Genomic DNA, 9,845 nt, shown 5'->3' with positions numbered 1-9,845 from the left:
GCACTTCATCTGCTGTTGTCTTCAAGCTTAATAAACCTATTTTTGTTAATGTCATATTTCAACATTGCAGGATGCTCAGGAATAACCACCCAGGTGTTAATAGCCAACCGGTGTAAATAGCATTGTTGGCTACGGACACCTTAGTGCTCATCTTTGCTGTGATATACACCTGGGTGTGAACAGCCACATTAGCTATTTAAACATAGGTGCTAACAGCATCTGCCTTATTCATTTCATAATGTCTTATTCATTTAATATTGATCATTTGGGGCTCCATAAGCGATCCATTCAGTAAAATTTTCAACAGGGGGTAGAAGAACAATGTTTGATACAGAGACTCTTCACAGCCTACTTTACAGAACAAACAGTTTGACTCGGCAAACAAAAATAAATCAACCAGCTTACTTAAAATGACCTGTTTGTGTTTATTGAATATCTAATATTTACATGAACAAACAGAGAGCTGCGTCAAGACCCAACAGTTAAACAAATAAAACATCAAATCTCCCTCTTCTGCATCAATCCTCCTCTCACCCCTCTGCCTTTGTTCCACGTTTGTTCACAACTAGGACAAAAGAGCACCTGAGGGATCGGCAGTCAGTGTGGTCCTCTCATTTATGATGGATGAGACGCAGACTAATTGATTACATTTCTATTGTGGTATTGATCTGCATTACAGTGCTCTGTACAGTGTCCCCAGAAAGCTTTTCACCTGAATGCATGAATACATGTTATCATTTTTACAGTGGTCAGCAGGGTGTTTCAGTGTTGCATGATGGTTTAAACAGTATGACAAAGATTTTAACACATTTTTTTTCCAATCCAAAAACATCATTAATGATCTGAAAAAACATTATTAGTTGAACACTGAAACAATGAAAAATCCATTCAACAACTGCATTAATTTAACCAGACCTCACAGCATCTATCCCTCTGCTGATTAAAGCCCCTATCTGTAGAATTTTAATACAGTTTCAATCTTTCAGATTCTTTTTGATGACATCCATTTTTTATTACAGAAATTTAAACATCATACAGCAGCACACTACCCTGCACTATGACATCTAAATTTCTGTAATAAAAAATGGATGTCATCAAAAAGAATTTGAAATTTAGATGTCATAGTGCTGGGTAGTGTGCTACTGTATGATGTTTGCAACAGTCTTTTTGGTTAGTACACTCAGAAAAACGTGCACATACTTACCATAGACAGTATACACATACGTCAGCACGCCCCTACCTTGGAGAAGCAGGTGGAGTCTGACATATAAGCCAAGAAACCTATTGTCACTCTATCGCTCTCTTCAGAACAAGACTCCATTGAGAAAAACAGTGATTTAACATTACTGAACATCGGAGCTGATGGTCTACCGTTGCCTCAAACAGTGTTATTGTGTGACTTTTGCATTTAAAAGGGTTAGTTCAGATTCACCAAAGTCACACAATAACACAAACAAACAGATTAAAGCAGCGGTAGACCAGCAGCTCCTATGTTCAGGGATGTTAAATCACTGTTTCTCTCAATGTAGTCTGGTGGCTTTGACGAGGGCATAGATGGGGAACTGAAGCCAGTAACGGCTTTTGGCCTTCAGTAATGGGGTTGTCCTGACTGACATCTAATGTATGTAATACACTGACTATGGACAAGTAGCTCACACAACTCCACTTCAAAAAATCCAAACAATCCCTTTGTCCTGAAGTCTCCTGAAGAGATGCTGCTGTATGGATCTGCAGAGGAAGGTGCTGTGTGCAGCTGTCTAAGGGCAGCTTGAGACAGCAGGAAGAGGCAGAGTTATAGGTTACCTTTCAACTTGTTGGGTAGGGGCAGATTTTTATGGTACATAAAAACATACATACTGATTTAAGTATTAGAGTATCTGATTTAAGTATTAGAGTATCTCTGGCTTACTTCAACTTGGGTTTTACTTCCACAATAGATCACCTGGCTGTTCATGTTTCTTGACCTATCAGACTTTTTTGTATGGCATCACTGTGTTCCCAGATCTCAGCAGTTAACTTCGTGAAGACATCATCATGACAGGTAGAAATAATGGACAAAACTATAAAAGTAAATGTATAAACTGGATTTATTCTTTTACCCCAAAACTAAGTTTTAGCCCTGACACAACCCTGTGAGGAAGTAGGACAGGCAAGAATGACCTCACTTCCCCAAAAAATGCCCTCAGTGTGAAGGTTTGAAAATCAAATTGGTTCTCACAAGGATGGAAGTACAAGAACACTCAACACCCCATCATTCCACAAACTCACCCTATTAATATCCCCGTCCTGAAATAGACTCGAGCCACAGCACCAGTCTGAGCTCACTTTACTGGAGGAACGGCAACTGTGTCATTAGAGAGAGAGAAAGCAAGATACAGGAAGTCTAAACATCTGTTCTACTCTGTGTGTGTGTGTCATTGTTTCATGTTGCTCTGTCGCACTGCTTTTTCTAACTCAAACTGGCGGTGGTCGACGCGCTCCAAGAAGTTCTTCCGCTCCACATACCTAAACACACACACACACACACACAGAAAGAGAACATTAGACCTACTTTTATCATAACAAGCACAAACACACTGAAAATACAATTTAGGACAAAGAGTATAGAAGCAATGTGTTCTTCACATGCACGCACACACGCATGCACGCACACACACACACACACACACACACACACACCACTCACACAGTTTCCCACCCCTAAATCACATCTCTTTCCACTTCTTCCACTCCAACACAGAATGCAGTTACACAACTTTTCCTGCAGTGTGTTTGTGTGTGTGTGTGTGTGTGTGTGTGTGGAATAATTTGACTCCCTGTTGTGTCTAAGTGTTTTTAAATTAGCCCCCATCCTTCTGCTTGGTTGGAAGTTAGTACATGTTGAGTGTGTGTGTGTGTGTGTGTGTGTGTGTGTGTGTGTGAGGCACAGAATGACAGTGAAGGAGCTAACAAAGTGCATACATCACAGATTCATGTTATTTCCCTGGGGCAGCCAGGCTTCCATTGGCTCCCTCTCTCCATCCAGACTAAAGCATGATTCCTACTCATATGGAACAACGTGTCCCTCCATTTACACTCACTACTTTCCAGCTACTGCTTCATAATTAAAAACTCTGTGTTTTCCATCAGGCCTGCTCACTGTGGTGGAGCCATGTCAGCATTTTGGCATTAATGACTGTGAAGAGCTATTAATGAAGGATGGAATCGTCACCAATTTGCACTGTAAATTAGTATGTCACATGAACCAATGTTGGTTGTTGGTTCACTATAACATTTAATAATAAAAGTACAAGGACATACTTCATGAAAATGATGAACCCCTCTTCATCTCAAACCCATAGAGGTCTGTAGAGACTCAAGTACTAAAGTAGTAGAGACCCAGTGAGCTGGTGTTAATGTCCACTTTGCTTTAAGATATTCCTGGTTTAATCTTGGCCTACTGTACTTCCTGCACATTTGGGATGTAATACTCTTTGGTTTCTCTCTGTGATGGAAGCTACACAAAGCCTCTCCTGACCATTATGTATTTGAATTCTTGAGTTTTGGCCAAAAACATGTTTTGTGAGGTCACACTGACCTTGACCTTTGACCTTTAACCAAAAAAATCTAATCAGCATATTCTTCAGTTCAAGTGGACGTTTGTGTCAAATTAAGAAAGGAAAAAAAAATCCCTTAAGGTGTTATCGAGAAACTAAGTTCACGAGATTGAGATAGACAAGGTCACAGTGACCTTGACCTTTGACCACCAAAGTCGAATCAGTTCATCGTTGAATCCAAGTGAATGTTTGTGCCAAATTTGATAAAAAATCACCACAAGGCATTCTTGAGATATCACGTTCACGTTCACGAGACTACGTGACACAACAGACTACTCAAAAATGTCCTGCCAAAAAATCTTTGGCCTTTTGGTATTGCAGTTTCTTGATACTGAACAGCCAACTTATACACTGATATACACTGAACAAAAATATAAACGCAACACTTTTGTTTTTGCTCCCATTTTTCATGAGCTGAACTCAAAGATCTAAAACATTTTCTATACACACAAAAGACCATTTCCCTCAAATATTGTTCACAAATCTGTCTAAATCTGTGTTAGTGAGCACTTCTCCTTTGCCGAGATAATCCATCCCACCTCACAGGTGTGGCATATCAAGATGCTGATTAGACAGCATGATTATTGCACAGGTGTGCCTTAGGCTGGCCACAATAAAAGGCCACTCTGAAATGTGCAGTTTTGCTTTATTGGGGGGGTCTGGGGGGGTCAGAAAACCAGTCAGTATCTGGTGTGACCTCCATTTGCCTCACGCAGTGCAACACATCTCCTTCGCATAGAGTTGATCGGGTTGTTGATTGTGTCCTGTGGAATGTTGGTCCACTCCTCTTCAATGGCTGTGTGAAGTTGCTGGATATTGGCAGGAACTGGAACACGCTGTCGTATACACCGATCCAGAGCATCCCAAACATGCTCAATGGGTGACATGTCCGGTGAGTATGCTGGCCATGCAAGAACTGGGATGTTTTCAGCTTCCAGGAATTGTGTACAGATCCTTGCAACATGGGGCCGTGCATTATCATGCTGCAACATGAGGTGATGGCCGTGGATGAATGGCACAACAATGGGCCTCAGGATCTTGTCACGGTATGGCTCTGTGCATTCAAAATGCCATCAATAAAATGCACCTGTGTTCGTTGTCCATAACATGCGCCTGCCCATACCATAACCCCACCGCCACCATGGGCCACTCGATCCACAACGTTGACATCAGCAAACCGCTCACCCACACAACGGCACACACGCTGTCTGCCATCTGCCCTGAACAGTGAAAATCCGTGAAGAGAACACCTCTCCAACGTGCCAGATGCCATCGAATGTGAGCATTTGCCCACTCAAGTCGGTTACGACGACGAACTGCAGTCAGTTCGAGACCCTGATGAGGACGACGAGCATGCAGATGAGCTTCCCTGAGACGGTTTCTGACAGTTTGTGCAGAAATTCTTTGGTTATGCAAACCGATTGTTGCAGCAGCTATCCGGGTGGCTGGTCTCAGACAATCTTGAAGGTGAACATGCTGGATGTGGAGGTCCTGGGCTGGTGTGGTTACACGTGGTCTGCGGTTGTGAGGCCGGTTGGATGTACTGCCAAATTGTCGCCTTTGGAGATGGCTTATGGTAGAGAAATGAACATTCAATTCACGGGCAACAGCTCTGGTGGACATTCTTGCAGTCAGCATGCCAATTGCACGCTCCCTCAAAACTTGCGACATCTGTAGCACTGTGCTGTGTGATAAAACTGAACATTTTAGAGTGGCCTTTTATTGTGGCCAGCCTAAGGCACACCTGTGCAATAATCATGCTGTCTAATCAGCATCTTGATATGCCACACCTGTGAGGTAGGATGGATTATCTCGACAAAGGAGAAGTGCTCACTAGCACAGATTTAGACAGATTTGTGAACAATATTTGTGAGGAAATGGTCTTTTGTGTGTATAGAAAATGTTTTAGATCTTTGAGTTCAGCTCATGAAAAATGGGAGCAAAAACAAAAGTGTTGCGTTTATATTTTTGTTCAGTGTAGATTAATCTCTGATAGTAAGATAAAATGATCTGATATCAGTTGGACACTAGGGGTGTAATGGTCCACAAAATTCATGGTTTGGTTCAATACGACACAGAAGTGTCAAGGTTCAGTACGTTTTCCATACAGCAAAGAGAAATTTCCTTGATTTTTAACATTTTCAATGAACAAAAGCTAAAATAGTTTGGTTGCTTTTGCTTTTTTGTACAAAGCAGAAAAGACTGAATTGTGTCCTTACTAAATTGTGAAGTTGTGGGTTTATATCTGCTTTTGTTGAATTTGAGTATATTATGTTGTGATATTTTTTTTATTTAAAACTATTTTAAAAATCTACATCCATTTTCTTGTAAACACAGACAAAATTCATTGAGAAAATTGACATTTAACAATGCTAACAACAACAATGCTAATACCGAAGTCCTGTTTCTGTGTAACTGCTTCCAGCTATGATGCAACATATGTTTCACTAAAAGTCCCACTAATATTGTAGAGTTTTCAACCCAATAATATATTTTGACGAGAAACACTAAACGGGTGAAATATTTTTCATTTCTAGCCCCTAACCCACACCACCACCCAGTGGTCTGGCAGTCTCTTACCCCTCTCTGCCTCTGTTGTGGATGGCCAGCTCCTCAGTGATGCCCTCCTCTGATTTAAAAGCATCCCAGTCCATCTTTGACTTTTCCAGCGTACTCATCTTCTGTTTCTTTCCCCCAATACGATTCAGGATGCTCGACATGCCTGCAGGACGCTTGACACTGCAAACACGAGAGAGAGAACCTTAGGTATCAACACTACAGAGACACACTACAGTAGCTGAAGCATGTTTCTGGTACAGCTGCAATAATTTGTCAATTAACTGGTATATCGATTGGCAGAAAATGAGCAACTATTTTGATCACTGAATAGACATTTTAATTACTACTTTAAAGAAAAACTAGAATTATCACCCCACGGTTGTATGTCTCCTCACAACAGTCAAGTTTCTCTTACATTTTATATCCATGTCTGTGAAAATGTGGATGCTTCACACACATCTTCAACCTGGCAGCAAAGAATATCTATACAATCAGCACAATTTCAAGGTAGACACCCAAGATTAGCGTCACCAATTCAGTATCTGACCAAACGTCTCCCCTTCTGTTCCTGAGTATGGTGTTGAGTAATGGCCAGAAAAGTGTTTCATGCAGAACATTATGATGCCAGTAAGATGAAGTAAAATTCAGTTAAAACTACAGGGTAAGATAAGATAAAACATCCATCAGTTAAAAATATGTTTCAGGAGAAAGCAATGGAAAAAGATGTCTCTCAAGATAAACGTTTCAATAGATGTAGAGCCCCTAAGACCTTCAGGCAGGCTGTTCCAGAGTGTCCAGAGAGTCAGAGGATCTTAGGGGCCTAGCAGGCACATATACCTTGACCATGTCAGATAGATAATGCCTCCAGCTACTGCTTATTGCCAGTGCAGAGGCATAAAGAAGCCAAAGATTTGCTGGTTTCATGCTTCTTAATTGTGAGAATGTATTGCTTTTCTTCGTCTTACATGATAATAAACTTACTAACTTTAGATTTTTGGGATGTTGGTTGGCTAAAACACACCATTAAAATGCGTCATCTTCTGCTCTGGGACATTACCCAACAGGCATGTTTCACTAATTTCTGACATTTTATTGACAAAACAATTAACCAAGGAAATACTGGGCGGATTAATCCATGATGAAAATAATGACTAGCTGCAGCCCTAGTTTCTGGCATACATGGGACAAACTTAATGATGAAAGATGTTGCTACTGTTTCTGTTCAAAGTTCGTACAAGTCAGTCACAATTTTTTGTCTTCTCGATCAAAATGACCATTTAAATATTATATGAAAAAAACAGGGACTCTTCCAAAGCATACAGTACAAACAGCAGCACATCACTAAACTGTGACAAATACATTCATCACAGTGAGCAGGTACGAGAAACATGGAGTTACACTTTTTGTGTCACAGAGACATATTTTAGTAGCAGCTATTTCTAGAACAAAAGACTTTGTCATGTAGCCTTGTAAGACTGTATACAGCAGACAGAGATGAGGTGATGAAAATGTATGAGCTCAACTCAAAGCCACTGAGACTACACAAGAATGTCTGAAGTCACAGTGTAACACTCAGAGCCAGTTTTGGTTTTGTTGGTGTGACTTTTAAGTGTAGGCAGATGTGTTATCTTTGCTGGGCTCATACTTCACTTGCATATATAACATTTTTGTTGTGAGAAACCCAGAGCTAGCTGCACCAGCCACAGAAAATTACTCACAAGTAGAAGAACACTATTATTAAAGAATTATCTATGGAGTTATTTAAATATTAAAATTGAATTATGCACATATGGCATAACAGGTGACAGGTAAAGAGAGAGCTCGGTTTCTTTCAGCCTGTGTCTCTGTGTATGTGCATGTGTGTGAGTGAGTGTGTGGCTCTGCTCGTCTCTCTCACTCTCTGTTTGGACACAACTGACAAATATGCTGAAGCATGAGATGCATATTCTTAATTTATCACAGTCAAATCATTTATATCTCAGTTAATATACAGTTAATGTCGTTAATATTTTCGGTGTGTATTCTTGGCAGACTCACTCGTGGAAAAAAAATAGACTAGACATTGAAACTGCTACTGAAGAAAGCGAACTGGCCAGAGTGCTTGGCACCACATCGCTAAACAGCCCAACATGGGAGCCGCAAGCAAGTGGACAGCATTCTACGGAAAATCGTTGCACTTCACACCCAAGATTAGTGTCACCAATTCAGTATCTGACCAAACATCTCCCCTTTTGTTCCTGAGATATGATATTGAGTATTGACCAGAAAAAGTGTGTCACAGTGAAGTTGACCTTTGACCTTTTGGATATAAACTCATCAAAGTCATCTTAATTATTATATCCTATTGGACATCCTACAGTGACCTTTGACCACCAAAGTCTGATCAGATTATTCTTCAGTCCAAGGGGATGTTTGTGCCAGGTTTGAAGAAATTCTCTCAAGGTATTCTTGAGATATCACATTCACAAGAATGAGAAAGATGAGGTGACAATGAACTTGACCTTTGACCAATATAATTAATCAATTTATCACTGAATCCAGACGTTTGTGCCAAATTTTAAGAAATTACCTCAAGCTGTAATTGGGACATTGGGTTATGAAAATGAGATGGATGCAAGCTCATGCTGGCCTTGACCTTTGACCCTTGACCACCAAAATCAAATCAGTTTATTGTTGAGTCCAAGTGATTGTTTTTTCAAAATTTGAAAAATGCATTCCTTCATGGCATTCTTAAGAGAATACGTTCACAAGAATGGGACATAAGTACATATGTACAACAGTTGAACAATCTGAAAACATAATGCCTCCTGCAAAAGCTGTTGCCAGCTCAGAGGCATAAAAACAGACATCCAATAGATATCCATCCCAATGTGGAGAGAAAGATGTGGGCAATTGGGGACTATAAACTCTGTAGGGAGCTGGAGGACACCAAACTTTTTAAAAGATTTTCGGCTTTTTTTGTCCTTTACTTGACAGGACAGCAAAAGGCCACAGGTTGGAATCAAACCCACAGCCGCTGCAACAAGGACACAGCCTTTGTACATGGGGCATCTGCTCTACCAGGTGCGCTACTCAGCGCCCTGAGGACTGTTAATTTTAACAGAGTGTCAACATCATTGGGCAGGTTACTTCCGAAATGTTATAGGAAACAGATTACTAGTTACCCTGTTAAAAATTTAAGTAGTAATGTGACTATTTTCATATTTATTTATTTGCCTATTTCTCTCCATAATATCCTTCTGTGCTGTTAATCCAATTTTCCCCAAATCTGTAATGAAGCACCTCTATTCACAAAAGGTTACGAACTTGGATTCTTGTATATTTACAACATTACTGTATATGTGGCTGCTTTCTTTAAACATTAAAATGAGATATCTTTTAACATAGCCCAAAATGATATTGGTTGAAAGTAATTTTAGGTCAACACACACACACAATGACAAGAACACAGCCAATACATTGGCTGCATTACAGACATGCAGAGATACAAACGCAGCATCCATCCATCTACTGAGGCATGTGATTAATGATTTTGTTTCTGTGATGTTCCACTCTATAGAGAGGTTGGTATGACAAGCTGCTAATGTAATGTACCATTAATACAAACACACACAAACAAACAAACAGGCTCGCGTGCGCGCACACACACACACACACACACACACACACACACACACACACACACACACA

At 40.4% G+C, this 9,845-nt stretch overlaps 1 protein-coding gene across 1 annotated transcript in view; it reads right to left on the bottom strand.

The window, feature by feature from the left end:
* Positions 1-401: 401 nt before the first annotated feature.
* Positions 402-9,845, bottom strand: part of cfdp1 (craniofacial development protein 1) — a 31,766-nt gene continuing 22,322 nt past the window's right edge. The window contains exons 6-7 of the mRNA XM_033633949.2: positions 6,177-6,335; positions 402-2,505 (exon numbers count right to left, since the gene is read on the bottom strand). Of these exons, the coding sequence (XP_033489840.1) occupies positions 2,415-2,505; positions 6,177-6,335 (250 nt within the window). The 3' untranslated portion in view covers positions 402-2,414. The remainder of the gene's footprint in view (positions 2,506-6,176; positions 6,336-9,845) is intronic.

Source organism: Epinephelus lanceolatus, chromosome 5 (genome assembly GCF_041903045.1).
Source record: "Epinephelus lanceolatus isolate andai-2023 chromosome 5, ASM4190304v1, whole genome shotgun sequence".
Lineage (NCBI taxonomy): Eukaryota > Metazoa > Chordata > Actinopteri > Perciformes > Serranidae > Epinephelus > Epinephelus lanceolatus.
The sequence above is the reverse complement of the archived record's forward strand: the minus strand, read 5'-3'. Positions and strand labels throughout refer to the sequence as shown.